At 36.9% G+C, this 19,080-nt stretch overlaps 2 protein-coding genes across 7 annotated transcripts; one reads left to right on the top strand and one right to left on the bottom strand.

Moving 5' to 3' along the window:
• The first annotated feature begins 1,266 nt into the window (after positions 1-1,266).
• LOC108675455 (UDP-glycosyltransferase UGT5) lies at positions 1,267-7,176 on the top strand. 5 transcript variants are annotated; one of them, XM_047881349.1, is made up of 8 exons: positions 1,267-1,512; positions 2,514-2,697; positions 3,388-3,642; positions 4,060-4,287; positions 4,930-5,094; positions 5,536-5,752; positions 6,022-6,241; positions 6,802-7,176. In XM_047881349.1, the coding sequence occupies exons 2-8, from the start codon at positions 2,515-2,517 to the stop codon at positions 7,082-7,084; spliced, it is 1,551 nt and encodes a 516-aa protein (XP_047737305.1). In that variant the 5' UTR covers positions 1,267-1,512; position 2,514; the 3' UTR covers positions 7,085-7,176. The 5 variants fall into 5 exon arrangements, with proteins under 5 accessions (XP_047737305.1, XP_018018964.1, XP_018018965.1 ...); XM_018163475.2 differs by lacking the exon at positions 1,267-1,512 and adding an exon at positions 1,957-2,101; XM_018163476.2 differs by lacking the exon at positions 1,267-1,512 and adding an exon at positions 2,137-2,331.
• A 2,859-nt stretch (positions 7,177-10,035) lies between these two features.
• Positions 10,036-18,708, bottom strand: LOC108675454 (solute carrier family 13 member 5). Of its 2 annotated transcripts, XM_018163472.2 has the most exons (12): positions 18,457-18,708; positions 17,702-17,851; positions 16,958-17,057; positions 16,414-16,547; positions 15,782-15,843; positions 14,929-15,162; positions 14,368-14,481; positions 13,570-13,776; positions 12,968-13,062; positions 12,076-12,356; positions 11,520-11,657; positions 10,036-10,704 (listed from the first exon to the last, which is right to left on the bottom strand). In XM_018163472.2, the coding sequence occupies exons 1-12, from the start codon at positions 18,580-18,582 to the stop codon at positions 10,555-10,557; spliced, it is 1,791 nt and encodes a 596-aa protein (XP_018018961.1). In that variant the 5' UTR covers positions 18,583-18,708; the 3' UTR covers positions 10,036-10,554. The 2 variants fall into 2 exon arrangements, with proteins under 2 accessions (XP_018018961.1, XP_018018962.1); XM_018163473.2 differs by lacking the exons at positions 17,702-17,851; positions 18,457-18,708 and adding an exon at positions 17,616-17,645.
• Positions 18,709-19,080: the final 372 nt, after the last annotated feature.

Consider the following 19,080-nt stretch of genomic DNA (forward strand, 5'->3'; position numbering starts at 1 on the left):
GCCGCTATAGGTTCAAGAATGGGACTAAATGGAAAACTGTGACGGATTTGAAATATGGCTTTCAGTTTTGTTCGACATGTAACGTGGTGCAATGAAATAATCTGGAGGTCGTGTCACACATGCCATAAAATCTTCGGGTGTACCGACTGGCAAAGATCAGGTTTGGAGCAGGAAGTTGATAGTTCGCAACCCGCAACTAGTTGTGTAAATTCTGATCAAAATCGGCCAGATGGCCGGTAGGTCAAGAATCAGCGACAGATCAACTTTCCTAATCAAATGACGATCACTAATCCACTATATTACTATTATTGTTAATACAATGGCTTATGCTCAACGAATGCATTTTTTTAGTCATTTATGAGAAATCCTAAGTTATGTCCGAAGTTAATTGCACACATAAATTCGTATTTAATCACAAATTTATTAATTCAGGAAAATAGAATTGTCTCGTTCAGCACTATCTATATCCCAGGAATTCATTAATCTTCCCTCTGATCATAAAAGTGGGCCACCCTGGGCAGGGTGGCCCAGTGGTTACAGTTCAGAGTACCAGGATTGGAGCAGAGAGGCGCGGGTTCGGTCCCAGCTCTGTGCGCCAGTTACTGATCAGAATCAGCAAGGAGGCCGGGCGGTTAAGCACAGCAGAATTGTAGACGTGAGTTGCGAGTTCGAGACCGCAAAATACTGTGAACGTTCTGCGATGTCAAGAATCGGCGACAGGCCTACGGCCTACTAAACGCTGAAACCGCTATTATTATTGTTTTTAATTACGATCCCAAAACCAGGCTCAGTCCATCTCGCTACTCCGCGATTTGAAGGACAGCGCTCAATGAGCAGCTCGGAAAACTGTTTTAATTCTACGATTTTGTAAGCTGTTACACCCACTTAGGCAGAGGTGGGCAGTAGCGCGCTACATGTAGCGGCCGCTACATTTTCAGTAACGGTAGCGGCGCTACATTTAAGCAATTGTAGCGGTAGCGCCCGCTACATTTAGAACATGTAGCGGTAGCGGCCGCTATATTTCAAAGTAGCGCTGCCCAGCTCTGCACTTAGGTTACTTAAGTAATGAACACCCTCCATCATGGGTGGTTATTTAAACTAATCATGGTTTTTACTGGACAATTAAGGTATAGGTTTCATTGATTCAGCTAATACTTATCAATTATTTTAATCACATTGAAGGGTTAGCGTAAATAAAACAAATTACATCAAGGCACGGCTCGATTGAACGTCTAGCCTTTCTATCTCGCCATGCAATAATGAAGAAAAATTTCGTCAGCTTTCGTCTGGACGAAATTTTATATTGGTTAGATCATTAAGATGAATTCATAGTTTTCCACCAGTACGAGCATAGATTGATGTTGAGTTGCGGCTGATTTTGAGTAGCACGGCGATGTTGACATTATCTGCTGCGGCTTCTGTGTTGTGTGTGGTTGCTGGCCTGCTGCTGCAACTCCCAGCTACGAACTTCAGGCCTCAACTTGCTAACTGACAACCGCCGCTTCTCATCAGGTGAAGTAGTGCTTAATTATACTCTTTCATAAATTATGCTTGCCAAAGTCTCGAAAATTGAGGATGTAAAACAATTTAAGTTGAGGATTCCAATAAGCCATGATAAATGTATATAATTAAAAAAACGTAATTGTGATTACATAATTTAATTGCGTGCACGTGTAGTATTACTGCACAAAGTTCTAAGAAAGAAATCATTTAAAGAAATTCCATTAAGACTTTAAAATGGTGCAACTTATTGGGAGGTCAATGGGAGTTAGTGTGGTCAATACTGTTGCAGTGTTGCAAGAAAAGCTTGTACGCGTTACTTAGTTGTAGATTAGGGTCTATTGAAGGCCTTTATCATTCATCTTATCTGAAACCATGCTCATGACAATGATATGATCCCAGATAAACGAAACTATAAACCGAATTTCCTGTGAATAAAAACTAGTCGCAACGTAACAGCTGCCGTACTAGTAATGATTTATGGGACACCTTTTCACTTACTTAATTTGATCAATTCGTTGCAATAGCGTTATAAACAACTGGATAAACTATTGATGTATATTCGTACATTAAAGCCGTGTAATCATCTACGTATGATTCGGTGAGGCATCAGATGTGATTTTCAGTTCAAGATTGGCTCTAAGAGGCTCCATCTGATAGCGCCTTCTTAGCTGGGAACCACGTACTTTTGAACGTATCCTTGTTAAGGTTGTGTGCTTACGACATCTCTATTGTCAGGACTCGATTTATTTTCCTGCTCTCTTTATAATAATTGTGAGCTTTACGACGTCTCTGTTGCCAGGAACCATTGCTCCTGAAGTTCTGATTAAGGTTATATACGTATAATGTAGCTGTCTAACTCAATTACAAACAAGCATCAACGGTCATAATTAGAATCTGTTATGTGATCTATGAAATGACTCATAAACAAAATCAAAACCAAGCCATAGCGTTTGTGCTTCATATTACAATCGAAGTAAAATAAAATAAAAAATATCAATGCTGTCTCCCAGGATGGCTTGTGTCCAGCTGCTGGTGGTGGCAGGGCTTGTGGCCATGGCACTGCCACCCGCCGTGGCGGCGCTGCCACCTCCCGAGCGCCCCTACAAGATACTCATGCTGCTGCCTGTGTCCTCCAGGAGCCACCGCAACGTCTTCATGCCCCTCGCTACGGCGCTCACTGAGCGCGGCCATCAGGTGAGCTCAGATGAGATCTGAGTTCTTCAGTTGGGGAATGGACGTATGAAAATAATGCACGTGACTAAGAATGAAATCAACTTGACGAGAGAGAAGGAGAATAAATCGATTGGTACCTGGATTATAAATGTTAATTTATTTACCGGGATTATAAATATTTATATATATTTATAAAATTAATTAATTTATATAGTATAAAATATAAATTTATATAATATAATTTATATATTTAATTTATATAATATATAACATAAAATTAATTACTTAATTTATTTACCGGGATTATAAATATAAATAATTCGTGCTCATAACTGTTCAATTTGGGGAATGGAAGAATGAAAATCATACTTAAATGAAGTCAAATTCAAATTGAAATAAAATCAACGTATTGCGGAAGAGAGAATACGGATAAAAAATTACCAAGATTATATATGAATTTAGGAATGGGTTTTTTATTAAAATAATATTCTTGACAAGTAACTTAATTTGCATTGATGCGCGTTAGATTAGTTAAATACGACTGAAATAGTGGTGAGGAATTTTCTAGGTGAGTTTTATTCAGATCATCTAATCCTCATCAGAATATAATTATTATTTTTCAACTCGAACTGAAGTTCTTGAGCATTGATTGATTTGAAATTAAGATTTAATTCGCAAATACATACTGAACTCTAGAACTTCTTCCATCAGGTGACCATGGTGAGCAACAGTCCTCTGACTGAAGAAAGGCCCGGATTGACTCATTTTGAAAACCCACTTCCACATTTCAAGATGGACACAATCAACACTTTTGAAATGATGGACAACATGGAGGAAATGTTCAAGCTGTTCAACGAACGTCTACCTTTGATAGCGAGAGAAATTTACGATGTTCCCGTCATCAGAGATTTGTATCAGCGGAGGAAAGAATTCGATCTCGTAATCCTCAGTTCACTCTTCAACGAGGCGAGTTGAGGACTTAGTATAGGGATTTTAGCGATGATGTCAGATTTATTAGTTAAATAATGATGATAATGTAATTAATTCCCGTATATTGCATACGTGCACGAATTACCTGCGCCAAGTTAACTTTTATTAATTTCTAATTATGCTCTTTAGGCTCATGGGAATGTTGTAGGCAAGAGATAGTCTTCCAATTTTCATCGAAAGGACGTGGTCAAAAATATTTAAGAATATATGAGTAACGTATTTCTGATTTCGCTTTTTTGCGTATAATCCAAATTTCCTCTAGTTATGCAGAAATCACGAGATTTGCAGTCATTTTTAAAAATTGAAATCTACACAGAGGGATTAAATTAGAAAATAAAATCTTCAACATATGTTATATATGTTGTTATATTTCGAGTTTATCATTTTCTGCAGGTGATGCTCCCGTTCACTCACAACCACACGTTCATCACAATCAGTACCAGTGGATTAGATCCTGTGACGAGCTCGGTCATGGGCAACACACTCAATCCTGCATACGTTCCTAACGGACTGGAAGTCTACAAGCCTCTCACCACGTTGGGGCGCTGGAAAAATCTGATAATGACAATTGTGTTTGCCTTCACATTTGGAAAATCACTGCAGGCTCCAATTCAAGCAGAAGTGAGAAACGTATTATTAGTCTATTATTAATATTAGTTATAATAAAATTTGGTGATATTTTCCAAAACGTTCCACAAACTTCCATCAGACCAGCAGCTTAAATGTGTCGTTCTCGCTTACATTGATTCCAATTCACAAGCCCGCTTGACGTCATACATTCAATTAGCGTATTCGTAATTTATGTGGTAATATTAAATTTAAATTTTCATATATCGCCATTGATAATCATATATTTTATTGTCATAATATCGTAATGTAACAAAAAATAAAGATAATATTGGATCACTATGCTATCTTCCTGCATGGTGAACATTTCTTCGGAACTCACCGCGTATAAACAGAGCGTTTCGTGCATTATACTTTTAAAAAGATGAAATTTAGACATGATCAAGCAATAAAATTATCAAGAGTATCCAATGCTTCAATTTACTGTTAAGAGACGCGTTTCGTGTGATGTTTTTGAATGGAAGTCTTTTGATTCTAATTTCCATTCCCACATTGGAATATGTAAATGCAAATTGAAAAGAGTTATGAACTCTACTGCAGGCATTTTCGTAATGGAATTAGTAGGCTACTCAACATCATCATTTCTTACTAATCATTTTCAGGTTAACCTCTCAACAGTAAACCTTGATTCAACAGATCGAAAAACGTTTTCCAGAATTACCGTCTTTTTCCGAACTGGAACGCAACTTGAGCCTGACGTTAATGAACTCGCACTTTAGCACCGGCCTGACGGTACCGCTACTGCCAAACCAAGTCGAAGTCGGCGGCCTGCACATTGAGCCCACCAAAGCCTTGCCGAAGGTGACGAACAGTTATTTTACTTACAGATATACTTAAAATATAAAATATTCATTAATAACTTGTAGAAAAACCTTAAATGTATCGGGCAAATAATAAATTTTTCCCTTAATTTTTCCGTTACTTGCTTGTACAATGTGCAGTATCGAAGACAGAGCGAATAAATGTATTCGCTCTTTTAGGTAATTTTTAATGTAAGCGCAGATTATCCCGGTTCTTGGCTGCCGCAGATAATTTTACATAGTTGATAATTTGTAAATAAATTGAAACATGTTCAAGGTTGAGACATTAACAAAACAAGTCGCGGTTACAAATGAACTTCAAGGAATGACACATTGAAGATTAAAAAGCATTAACAAACTAGATTCAGTTATTAAAGAGCTGATTCCGTCTGAAAAAGCTATAAATTTGAAGTAGGTTTTATACGTATCAAGTTTTTTTCAGAACCTATTGGATTTCTTGTCTGGCACGACGCCTGTGGTGTACATGAGTCTGGGTTCCGTGACGCGCAGCAGCGCCATGCGCCAGGAGCACAAGGATATTTTCTTCAGGGCCTTCGCTAAGATCCCCTACAAGGTCCTCTGGAAGTTCGAAGAAGAGCCTCAGGAAAAATTAAATAATTTATTGGTACAGAAATGGATGCCACAGCAGGATATATTAGGTAAGGCTTCTAAGGACATAGTTTGAAAAATTATGGTTCAATTAACTGACTTGTGCTGTAGTTAGATGAAGTCAAATAATGTTTAAATCAATTAATTAACATCTCATAAAATTCCATACTTTGAAGTCATAATATTAAAAAAAATCATAATATCATCATATTATGACTATGATTAGTCATAATTATTCATAAATGTTTAGATGTAAAACTGGAAACTCTGTCGGATTCATGTTTACTTGTGGTAAATTCAGGATGTTATTTATCCACAGCTCACCCGAATGTGAAAGTGTTCATCTCCCACTGCGGGTTGCTGGGGTCGTTGGAGGCGCTGTACTTCGGCACGCCAATTCTCGGGCTGCCGGTGTTTGCGGACCAGCCAAAGAACGCCGAGTCGCACGAGCTCGCCGGAGTTGGACGCAAAATCCTGTGGCCTGACCTCACTGAAGAGCTGCTTATCAGCGCCATCGAGGATCTTATCAACAATCCTAGGTTCGCTGACGAAATTGTGGAAATAAAACAGCTGAAGAAAAACCCGTGCTTAATTATGACGAATGTTCTGGGTCGTGAGAGAAATATTGTCTTTTTTATGTTTGGTCATGAATTTTTTTGTGATTCAAGCAGCTCTTGCTCCTACGTTTAACTCTTTAAAGTTTATCAATATACCTTTTTTCAATTTTATTGAGTTTTGCGTTTAGTCATCTTGTATAGAAATAACAATTAAAATTTCACATTACCTGAACAACTGAGGCTTGAGAAAACAGCCAAAAACACTTTAAAAAATATTGAAGCCAAATACAACTAATTCTATGACAAGATTTTTACTATCAATTAAATAAAAACAATATTCTGTGCTTTAATTAAACTTAAACGTTCCATAATAATTTTTGCCTGCAATTTTTACTCTCAGTTTCGTATTTAACAATTCATAGCTTTGCAATCAGTTGTAATTTATTCTTGCCATTATGCGGAGAATAAGACTACAGATGAAGTTCAATACACGACTGTCACTTACGGTGTTGCATGTACGATTGCTTCGTTGTTTTGTTCAGGTACGAGGAGAACGTGCAGGCCATCTCAGCGTCGATGAAGGACAGACCGATGAGGGCCGTGGACACGGCGGTGTACTGGACGGAGTACGTCATCCGACATCAGGGGGCGCTGCACCTGCGTTCCCCTGAACGCGACCTCACATGGGTCGAGCTGCTCTACCTCGACCTGCTCGTCGTTATCCATATCATCCTTGTCTTTATCTATGTAGTGATAATCAAGTTGACTTCTTTGTGTTTTGGAGGCAAAGACCGCGACGGTAAATCTAAGACAAAGAAGGAGTAAAGACCTTATGGCACTGGAATTTTGTATTTTTGTTTAACGGGAATAAAGTGATGCTTGTTTGTTTAAATGGATAATTACACATGAAGAAACTGTTTGTTTTAATCTCTTTTCCTTTAGCACGTCAAAAAACAGCTTTTCTATGCCGAAATAAAGAGCGAATTTTGACTAATAGGTGAGTGGAACAACGAGTTGCCATGTATATAATTATATTTTTTTGCATAAAGTTCGAATGCAGAATTCGAAAAAAATGTTAGTTTTTTTCGGATAATTAGGTTAGTTGAGTGTCGAAATTGATAGAGTTATTTTTAAGGAAAATCCTTCATCATGTGCAATAAATTCTATTTCAGTCCATCACCCATGAGGATTTTCACGAATGCTGAATTTATTTTGAAAGTATAGGCCCTCTGGGCCAATAGTTTCAAAGTAAGTTAAGTGATCTCAAGTTCATCAGCCAATCATTGACGGCATTTCAAGCAAAATCCACTAATCATAGACAAGAAAATAGAGCGTAAAACTACTTACGTTCACTTAGCGAGTTTTGAAAGTAATGGCCCCAGAAGTCGCAGTGATCAACGAATTTCTTCCTAACTACTGAACAGATTTAAACGAAATTTTGATTACACATTCCTAATTATTAAACGGTTATGTTTAGCTCGGGAATTTTTTTCCGATTTTGCCTTCGTTCGCGAAGTTTTTTTTCATTTCACCTTCATTCATGATTTAAACACCAATACGTGCTTAAATTCGCAGTGGTCAAGAAATTCCTTATTAACTGCTGAACAGATTCGAAAGAAACTTAGTATATAAATACCTATCATCAGCAACGGTGATGTTTAGCTTGTGACAATTTTTTCGATTTTGCCATCGTTTGCGAGTTATATATACGGCTGTCCGTACGGTAATTCTTGGTTAAGCCGGCTAGTCGAAATGCCGATCGTTTCTCCGTATATCCGTCTAACTCGATGCGAACGAAGGTGCATTCGAAATTTCGTTTGAATCTGTTCAGCAGTTTGGAAGAAATTCTTTGATCACTGCGAATTTCGGTCCGTATCATCATATAACTCTCGAATGAAGGTGAAATTTGAAAAAAAATCCCGCATTAAAAATCACCGTTAGGTCCTGTTGAATACGTGTTTCAAGTTTCATGGAACTGCGTTCATTAGTTTGGGAGATATTCCTTGATAATTGAATATCGAGATTGGCCGCGAGACCGGCCGTAAATTTGTTAGAGACGTCTAGAGCTGAAAGTCTGTTAGAGACGTCTAGAGCTGGGTTTCTAGAGCTGAAACAGTTAAAACTGTTAAAAAATATATTGGTTTACTAAATGGGGTTCTATTTGTGAGATACATATTTGTGTCTAACATTTCTCTTTTGTCGTAGTCCTGGACGTTGTACACGCAACGTTGCTGACTCCTTCATGAGAGTCAAAACTTCCTATTTCCATGGTACGTTGGAGACAACTCCTAATGGATTTTTGTTAAGGGAGTATATCAGACTGTTAAAACTGCATCGTCAAGATGTAACTTATGCTAAAAAACAACCGATTTGGTATTTTTGATTATTATCGTTGATAATAAGAATGTCTGTGTTATAATCTTGGGTTGTTTAGATTGAGTTTTTATGGTAATTTATTTTGTGCCTTTAAAAGTTCAAATCAACAGGTGTAGAAATATGAATTTCGAATGGGAGTTGATGACTAAATTAGCCCGTTATAAAATTGAAGAATATAAAAATGTAAAAAAATCGCTGGAGAATTTATAAATCGATAAATCCCTTAATTTGATGCTCATGTAGCACGAAAAAAGATTAATTTATGCATGAAAAACAACTTTTCCATCATTAAAATAAAGCGATGAATTATAAAAACGCTCTCGATAATTTTACTAACTTTACTAGAATGATAAAATAACAGAACGAATGAATCTCCTCAGAATTTTTACATGCAAGTGTACTTAGTAGCTAAATTCACTCTCACAGCCCCATGCACGACCAAGTCCACTTATCCAGTATTTTTTTATGGTTGTAGCATCCATACATCTTGAGAGAAATATTCCTATACGAAATGAACCGAAATTTTTCACTGGGAAAGAAATTTTAAGCTTTTAAATCCTTAAATTTCGGAATGCAGAGATTTGCTGTTTACAAATCCAGGGGCCACGGCTATAAACTAAAAAAACTGCGTTGTAACACATCCATGCGACAACATTTCTTCTCGCTTCGAGTCACTGACATGTGGAACAGCCTTGCTGATAGCATCGTTGACGCTCCGAGTATGAACATCTTCAAAAACAGACTAGACGAAGCTATGCAGGAGCATATGTTCAGTCTTAAAATGCCTAGCAAATTACGGACCAGGCAATAAGTTCAGCAGCTATCTCAATCAATCGTCAGCTATGGAAAGATCGGGTTCCAAAGGCCGGATCCCTTGTGAATCAAGTCACGAGAAGAAAGTATATGAATCGGCAACGGGCCATAGGCCTATTTCTTCAGTGCCAACAATTCTATTCTATTCTGAAACCAACCTCCTGAGACAGCATATCAGTAATCGGCCATACCTAGAACTCTAGTGCTTGAATAATCGCTAATCAAACTATTCTCGATATACTGAAACGAGTTTGCAATAATAAACTCAGTTGAGTTCGCGATATTAAACTCATTAAATTTGATGTTCAATTTCTCAGCATCGTTGTTAGTTGTTACTTTATCAATATTTTATCGAAATATTTAGTTGAATTTTCGTTGGTACTTGGAATATAGTCGACGAGGTTGGTATTTAGAGTACACCGCTTTGGCATTTATCGCGTTGTTGTCGTTAATTCAGTGACAGACCAACGCAATTAACTTCTTCAGTTTGTACGCAAGTTAACGTCTAAAATTTCAACAAACAATATATTTGTTATTAACAGCGAAAAAATATGGCAGTCAAATTTTTTATTGGTATTCATAACAATTACTCCGAACAATAATATTTATATAATCTGCATTATTAACAATATATAATATGCGATGTAACCATAAGCATTGCCACCGAATCAGTGATTAATTAAAATGTCACTGAAATGAAATTAGGAGCCTTCTAATCAATTGACCGATTCAAAGCCAAATTATTATAACTCGCACGTCAAGTACGAATAAACAAAATGTCATTTAAGTACGAATACAAGAGCAGGAGTCGAAGACATGAATTAAATTCTAATGTTCTTCCAGTTACATTCGAAAGTTTTTTCCGACCAAAATTTGGATTTTCTCCCAGAAGCGTTTGAATGATTTTTGAGAAACGTACAATGTTGATCCCGAATTACTTCAATATTATATCATATAAATTTGAAAGTTCTTTCAGACCATTTGAATGTTCTTCCTGAAATATTTCAATTTTTTTAGAAAATTTAAAAATTATTCGAGGAATATTCAAGTGCTCTATTACTCCCAAGATCACAGTGTTCTATTACTGTCAAGATCACAGTCCTGTTCTATAGCGCATGCAAGGCGGCCGATGACGTTACCGTCTCATTGGCCCAGTCTGGAAAATCTCTGACGCCAAACATGGCTTGTCCCAACGTGTTGATCATGAGCGTCTGCACTACCACGCAGATCACGTTCATCATGATCCCCGCCTTCATCTGAAATAAGAATGTATGAGATAAATTGAAGGATAAAAAAATTACATTCATCCACTCCAGTAAATATTGAATTATACAACGCATATTCGTTCAATAACAAATGAAAATAAAATTAGAATTTCTAAGTATTTCGTCAAGTAGCGTAAAAATAAAAAATTTTTAAATTGTTTTATTAGTTTTGCTATACCAGTAAAGCAACTAGTAAGTGATAGAATTTACTTTTCATTAGTTACGGGTTTATAAATGTGAATATGTCTTCGGTATATTGCTCTATTCGCAAAAGTAATCCATGGTGAAGCTTAGAGCCTGACAAAAACATTTATCTAAATGTTTTTGTTTTTGTCAGGCTTAGAGCCTGACAAAAACATTTATCGAATAATCCATGCACAGATTCTGCAAAAAAAAAAAAAGACATTAGGAGGCTATAAATAGATAAACAATTTTCAAGACCTGCTGATCTTAACACATCTATTCATCAATGCTTCAAACATATTTTCTTCGTTGTATTAACAAAGTCAGTCTCCTCATATTCCAGCTTATTATTATTCCACGCCTTGGCAGGAAATAGTTTAGACTTTCAGACGCTTGTCGACTCAACATTTCAACACTCATGTTTTCTCACCATTTCCATAACGGTCACCATTTCGACACGTTAGTCTGCTCACCATTTCAACACGTTAGTCTGCTCACCATTTCAACACGTTAGTCTGCTCACCATTTCAACACGTTAGTCTGCTCACCATTTCAACACGCTAGTCTGCTCACCATTTCAACACGTTAGTTTGCTCACCATTTCAACACGCTAGTCTGCTCACCATTTCAACAGTTTTCATCTTGGCGGCGGTGAATATGATGGCGTTGGGCGGTGTGGCTACAGGTAGCATGAAGGCGTACGAGCAGCAAATCGTGGCCGGGAGCATCAGGTACAGGGGATTGATGCCGATGCCCAAACTCTGTTAAAAACAATAGATATTTTCAGAATTAAATAAAAAATTTTGTAATTTCATATGTAAAATGTAATAAAAAATTCGATAGATATACTCCAAGTAAACATTTGTGTCATGGCCATAATAAACGCAAACCCTTGTAATCGATTGCATTTATTAACGAATTAGTAATGCATTTCATTGACACAGTAAAATTGTGGCTTTAGTTCGGTCGCCCCGTGTCTTGCTGCAGAAATTGCAAATGCGAAGCGATTATCACGAAGATTAAAATGATTGATATATCTAATGGTTTCTTATGTATTAATCTTGGTAAGATGCAAGTCACAATAGTGACAAAACGCGAATAATATCATACTGTGCAGTGACTAGAAATATTACTCTGTTATTAGTATGAATTTTATGCAGATTTTCGCTCAAGTCTTACCATTTCTTTGAGTACTGGCATGAGGATGGATGCAGTGGCGGTGTTGGACGCGACTTCAGTGACCATGGCGGTCATGAGGCAGACCAAGAAGACGATGAGAGCCTCGGGCAGCACCTCCAAGGCCTGCAGCTGATCTCCCAGCCATAGGGACAGACCAGAGGCGTCGGCCGCCTCAGCGATGGCAAAGCCTCCCCCCAGCAGCAGCACCACGCCCCACGGTAGCTTCTGCTGTACGACCTCCCATGTGAGGCAGCCTTCGTACGACACCACCGGCGATGTGTCTGAATTGCAACGAAATATTTAAATTTTATCAAACAAAACAATTAATTTTATGAAACAAATAATGGAATTTGATGAAACAAAATAATTATATTTTTGAATTAGAAGTGACGACGTTTTATATAATAGAATTGATGTTATTGAGTGGGAAGAATCTAAATTTAAACAAAACAAGTCAAATTGAATTAGAAGTGATGTTACTCAGCGTTCAGTGCCTAACAATTGAATTGTCTAACGTTGAATACAACAATCGAATTCAACGAATTAGAATTAATGTTGCTCAGGGTGAAGTGTCCAAATTTGAACAAAATTATTGAATATGAAGAGAGAGAGCTAATGACATTCAACTACTTATTAAAAAACTAAAGTTATTGCAGAAAAGCCAATCATCTATATTTGAAGCATTGATGGCAGAGTGTTATACTATAAGAAAATTAAATCGCTGCCGATTAATTGTGAGACTTTAATAATTGAGCAACGCTAGAATTTTGAATTGTAATTTTACTCGAACACGATGCATTATGTCATCAAGCGTATGATAATAGAAAACTATTATTATTAGCTTATTACTACTATTAGAGTATTCCTTTATCATGCTTTGGGGTAATCTGACCTTTTGGGTCCCTGAAGCACCAAAAGTCGAGCTTCTTCGGAATTATGAAGACGAGCAAGACAATAAACATCACGGCAGTGGCATCCTCGACTTCTCTGTAAAAATATCATATTATAAGTGATCGAACTGATCACAAAATATCATATTATTTTATAAGTGATCGATAGATTTGGTCCGTGATCTGTAATGATCTAAATTTTATTTCGATATTTGCGTTTGCATGGTAGTGAATTCACATTGGGTTAAGTGGATCTAAGCAACTTTTTTAACAATTATGCTTCTGAACTAATAAATGTTGAGCTGTGGGACTGAAAAACGGGAGAGTGTTGAAGCTCAAAAAGCTGTTAATTGAAGCGCTTGGAAATATTGTTGTCGACCTTAATTAGCAATAAATAATGATCAATGTATGAATAAACAAATTATTGACAATTTGAAAAGCAAGGGGCTAATTTTCGCGCCATTTTATTTCAAATGTTCTAAAATAGCGTTACCAAGGCACCGGTAATGTTTTAAATTTTATCAGTATCTATGTTAGGATGAAACATCAAATAATTTGAATTATATTGCTACCAACAATAAGAGAATATGAAATTTCGACTCACATTTCTCCAAATGCCAACACAAACCAGTGGGCCCAGCCAGGAACAAACTCCGGCGACCTAAAAAGCCACATGAAGATGAGTATCACAAAGAGCGTGAGCACGACGCTCTCGTGGAAGGTAATGTCGCCAAGAGCAGCGTATTTCTTCTTCAGTATCTGGCGCACGGCAGAGCGTTGTTCTGGAGTTGCTTCTTGTATTGCTCCCTTTCTGTTCGAAATGAGGACGAACATAAATATACTAAAGAGGTTTCGTATGTCACCTACTCTATATAATCGGAATTCCAATAACAACGGGTATCTTTTAATAACGAGACATGTAACGACATGATACCCCGTTTATTTAATTCCAATAACAAAGGGTATCTGATTTTTACAGTTGCTTCTTCAATTGCGCCACGTCTGTTCAAAGAAGAAGAACGATCTACAACACTGAAATGTTTTTATATGCCTCATTATTATTTAAATAGTAAGTTGAAAAAAAAATAGGATTACAACGATTGATGGGATAGATTATAGTGAGAGATAAATATACTCGATCTGAAATAAAGTGGAGATAGCAGAATGATCGACACTTAGAGACGTCTTCCATTTGAAGAATACCGTCAGAGTATGGCTGCATACTTCATAATTTGAAATTCTTTGATTGAACACTGTCTAACCTTACAGATCGTCTTGATCTGCACTTTCGTTTACAGTTAGGAACGAATTAACCGTACGACTAAATAAGAACCTCTAACTTAAGCGAACACATTAAAAAGATATATTATAAATATTACGATCAATAAAATAATTACTCTACCTGCACCCCATGAACAAGATCTGTAGCCAAATCCAGGCAATGGCCACGCAGATGATCATGCCGGGAATGTTGTAGCCCATCCATGAAGCGAATGTCAGACCGGTTTCATCGAATCTGAAATTGAAATTAAAGTTATTTCCTATTCTCATGATTGCAATCCTCAAGTTTTTAGTCTCTGTAAATCAGATATTAATAACGTAGTGGCAGCACCGACCCGAAATTTTGAAGCATGGTACAATAAATCTATTTATGTTTCGGTTGAAAGTTCCTCCTCGCATGTTCGTATTATTTTATGTATATAGCTTGCATTCATCATTATTTATGCAAGGCATTCTTTTGATTTCTCTTGACACCAACGCATGCTGATAAATTGCAGGTACTATCGATGCCTTAGCCAACTCTACCAGTGACCTGAAAAGTAATCAATAGGAACATGTCAAGACTGATCCATAATTCTTAATCTATCACTCAATTGAATAATAATTCAAAGGCAAATTTTCAAACTAAGATAATTCTATCACTGACCTATACCTATGTATCTCGCATGACTATGAGACTCACTCTTCCAAGTTGGCCATGAGTATAAGATTAGGTGTGGTGCCTGTCACGACGCCCGTACCACCGATGTTTGCGGAATAAGCCACCGCCAGGAGCAAAGTTTTCCTCATCTGAGCACCCATCTTCGTAAGCTCTTCTTCTTCATCGTTATCTTCTTTGTCTTGTTTTGTTCCGTCAACCGAGTTGGTCTGGGCTAAAACCGACGAGCGTCGCTGTGTTGAAGATAAGCTGGATGACCTGGGGCACGAAGGTATAAAATTGAGATTGGATGGTCAATTTTTTAAGGCATAGATACGAAATTTTCATCTATGCATAGGTTACCTATTTATGGAATATAGACGCAACTTACGCATAGATGAAATTCGAAATTAAAATGAGACAATAAATTTTAAGCTCAGAGAATAATTAAGTTGTACGAATTTTTCAAGCACTGGTTGATTTGTATAAGAAACAAATTAATCAAAAGGATATACTGTAGTATAATAAAAAACCCTGAAGTATAATATTCCAGGGTAAGATTCTCCTAGCATTTGAGTGTTGATGACATAATTGATTAATTATTGACTACCGAAGAATGGAGAAAATTGGAAAGGCCTTAAAATCAGCGGCAGAATAAGGAAGGAGATTCAAGCATGTAGCGTGTCATTTTTCTTCAAATATTTAAGCGTTACTTTGCAGCCGAAAATTATTTTAGACCTCCTGCATTTCTGGATTCTGGACTTAGACACCAACATATGTTATTCAAAAAGCATCTTAATGAACAACAATGACGTCCCAAAACACCATCTCGCTATCAAAGCGGCAGCTAAATTGAACACCACAAAACAATGAAGGCCCAAAACAACACCCCACTCACCGAGAACTTTTCTTGATGATCTCAAGGTCTCCCTCCGATGTAGGGATCTCGTCTTCTCTTTTCTGAAACAAAGTAGAATTTAGATGATACATTCTTAGTGAGACATTTTCACACAAGCCAGCAGTCTATTTTCAGTTCAGGAGAAATGTCAAACGAATGCGAGACGCTTGGCAATGACAAAATTAAAGAAAAAAACAATTATCGTAATCGCCACCGTTTTTTTTGTCGTAGCAACGCCGGGGACATAGCGGTGAAAAAGTGTATTTTTAATGGTTCTTGTAAACACAGAAATGGAAAACTTCTTGCCGTTTATGGTATAGTTAATTTTTCCCCCTTTTTCATTATTCAAACGTAAGAATTTCGTAAGTTTTTATGACGAGGCACAATCAAGCAATGAAAGGATTCACAGGATGGTACGCAACTAACATTATTACAATTAATTTAAAAGCAAAGAAACAACATATAGATTCACTTTGTTAAAAAAGTTATGGATGGTGCCAGAAACGATCATCTCCATTATACATTTAAAACTTGGCGTTTTCTTTGCTTTTATTATTGACGCACTTGCGACTTAAGCAGACTAATGACATAATTTTTTATAAATTTAGGCAAATAAAGACGATTTATGTTACTTTGGAGTAGAGTTCCTTCAAGATAGCGTCGACGATGGGCAGCATCATGGCGGTGGACGCGGTGTTGGAGATCCACATGGACAAGAACATCGTCGTCATCATGAACCCCGCCAGCAGACGACGAGGGCTCTCACCTTTGGTCAGTACTTCAAGTTTAAATTTAATTATTATCAATAGAGGATAAATGAGTTATAATAAGGCACCTCAATCCGTCGCATTGCATAGTCGTCAACTAATTAAAACTAATCTAAAGCACTTTTTTTAGTTATATTTTTATTATCATGTCAGAATGATAACTTCTTGTAAATTCATTATAGAACGATACATTTATTGGATCGCAAAAGTTAATTTTCTCTAGAATTATCACTGCAAAATAAAATAAAATTACCAGGAGTTCGCATTATTATGTTTTCAATAATTTGTTTTTTTGCAGGGAGCAAAAATTGTACATTAAAATTCACATTTCAATTAGAAGTCAATAATAATAATCACCAGAAGAAAGGGACTGGTCAATAGAATTAATCTGATCTCATTAATCACTGACCAACATACAGCAGGACCAGCAGGGCGATCCTAATGTGGAGCTGACTGTGCTCCACTGCTATGGCCATCGTAAGCCCGCCCAGAAACATCATATTGGTTTCCTGCGAAATAAATATTATTGATCATGAATATAAAATATAGCCGACGGAAAATTTGTGATGCTTCTTGTGTCTTCAGTCCGCTAAGGCCCATGTTCAGAGCCACATGTTCTCGGACTGATGGCTTGACGGTTACCTTTTGGGATTTTTTCACGAATAAGCTTCTCACCATATAACTCAACTCGGGAATAAGATGATAATCTGGAATATTATTACATGATTATTGTCGGAAATAAGATAATAATCATGCTTATCCAGAAATTTCCCATTCTTTCCCTGCTGTTTTTATTTTATTATTTTAAACAATTTTTAAGCGTTTCTAACGCATTAATGTAGACGAGCTATTGCAGTATATCGACATGACTCATTTTCATGTAGACCAGACATAACGGGCCTGTCGACATGACACACCTTCATGTAGAGGGCCTGTCGACATGACCCACCTTTATGTAGACCAGACATAACGGGCCTGTCGACATGACACACCTTCATGTAGAGGGCCTGTCGACATGACCCACCTTTATGTAGACCAGACATAGCGGGCCTGTCGACATGACCCACCTTCATGTAGACCAGACATAGCGGGCCTGTCGACATGACTCACCTTCATGTAGACCAGACATAGCGGGCCTGTCGACATGACCCACCTTCATGTAGACCAGACATAGCGGGCCTGTCGACATAACCCCAAGCAAGGGGAAGCCCACTAAGGGGATGAGGGCTGTCACGGCGAGCGGCAGGGCCTCCGTCATCCAATAGAACGCCATCACCAACACCACGTAACCGCATCGAGACTCCTGCATTAGTTCAATTAATTAATAATTCAATCACTTTTATAACGATCACAATAATTCAATCTTAATTCACAATATGAATTAAGATTGGTATATAATTCATATATTCCTGTGTAATTTCAATTCATAATATGAATAAGGATTGGTATATAATTCATATATTCCTGTGTAATTTCAAATGATAATATGAATTAAGATTGGTATATAATTTAGATATTCCTGTGTAATTTCAATTCATAAAATATGCAGTGACAGAGCATAAGAGAAAGAAGCGTACCATTTGTGTTCGAGTATATACGATTTGGCCCATAATCTCCGATAACTGGAGCATATGATTACTTAACAAATATATAATTGTTCCTATGAATACGTTATTATTGCGCAATAGACAAAATCTTCATAACAGGCATCAATTACTTTGCATTGACAGAGCTTCTTCTTTTTCCAGACAAATGGTCACCCGGCACATTTGGACTACTTATGGAAATTTTCTTTACCGCAACTTTATATATTAAGACGCATAAATTGAACTATATAATATAATATAATATAAATTGAATCGATTTCATTCACATGGCACGACTCTGGATTGACGAAATTCAACTCACCGGCGTGGGTGAGAGGAGCGGTAGCGGCAGCAGCAGGAGCGGCACGAGAATGACGACGTACGTTTTCCAGTAGGTGGTTATATGCTTCATGTCGAAGCCATTTGAATTATTGCAACAACTGGTCATTGTGTACGATCAACAACTGCTCATTGCCTAGCAATTTATAACACACGTTGAATTTTTGTAAAAAAATTTAATCCTAAAATCGTTCCGATGCTTTATTTAGATTAATTGTTATTGCCTGTTCCTGGAAAAGTGAAGACGATTGACAAGGATTTGCCGGTCAATGTGCATTGAAATCGATTCATTTATGAACATTATTTTCTGGGTCTTATATAATTTTTTTGACTAATTTTGTTTTATTTTAGTAATAACTTTTTACACATTTGATTCAATAAATTTGTAACAGGCTTCTTTCGACCAGAAAACTGACCAGAAAATCTCCATACATCGATTAAGTCTGATGCAATCATAACACTAACTTCTTTTAATATAAACTTTCAGAAGCATTAAAGACAGACAGTGAATTAATTTTGAGGTAACATATTTTTCAGATAAATTCAGAGTAAAATTAAAACCAGAGCTAATAATATCCTAAACTAATTTGTTATATTATGGCCCTAA

This window comes from Hyalella azteca, unplaced genomic scaffold (assembly GCF_000764305.2).
Source record: "Hyalella azteca isolate HAZT.00-mixed unplaced genomic scaffold, Hazt_2.0.2 contig7692, whole genome shotgun sequence".
NCBI classification, from domain to species: Eukaryota; Metazoa; Arthropoda; class Malacostraca; order Amphipoda; family Hyalellidae; genus Hyalella; species Hyalella azteca.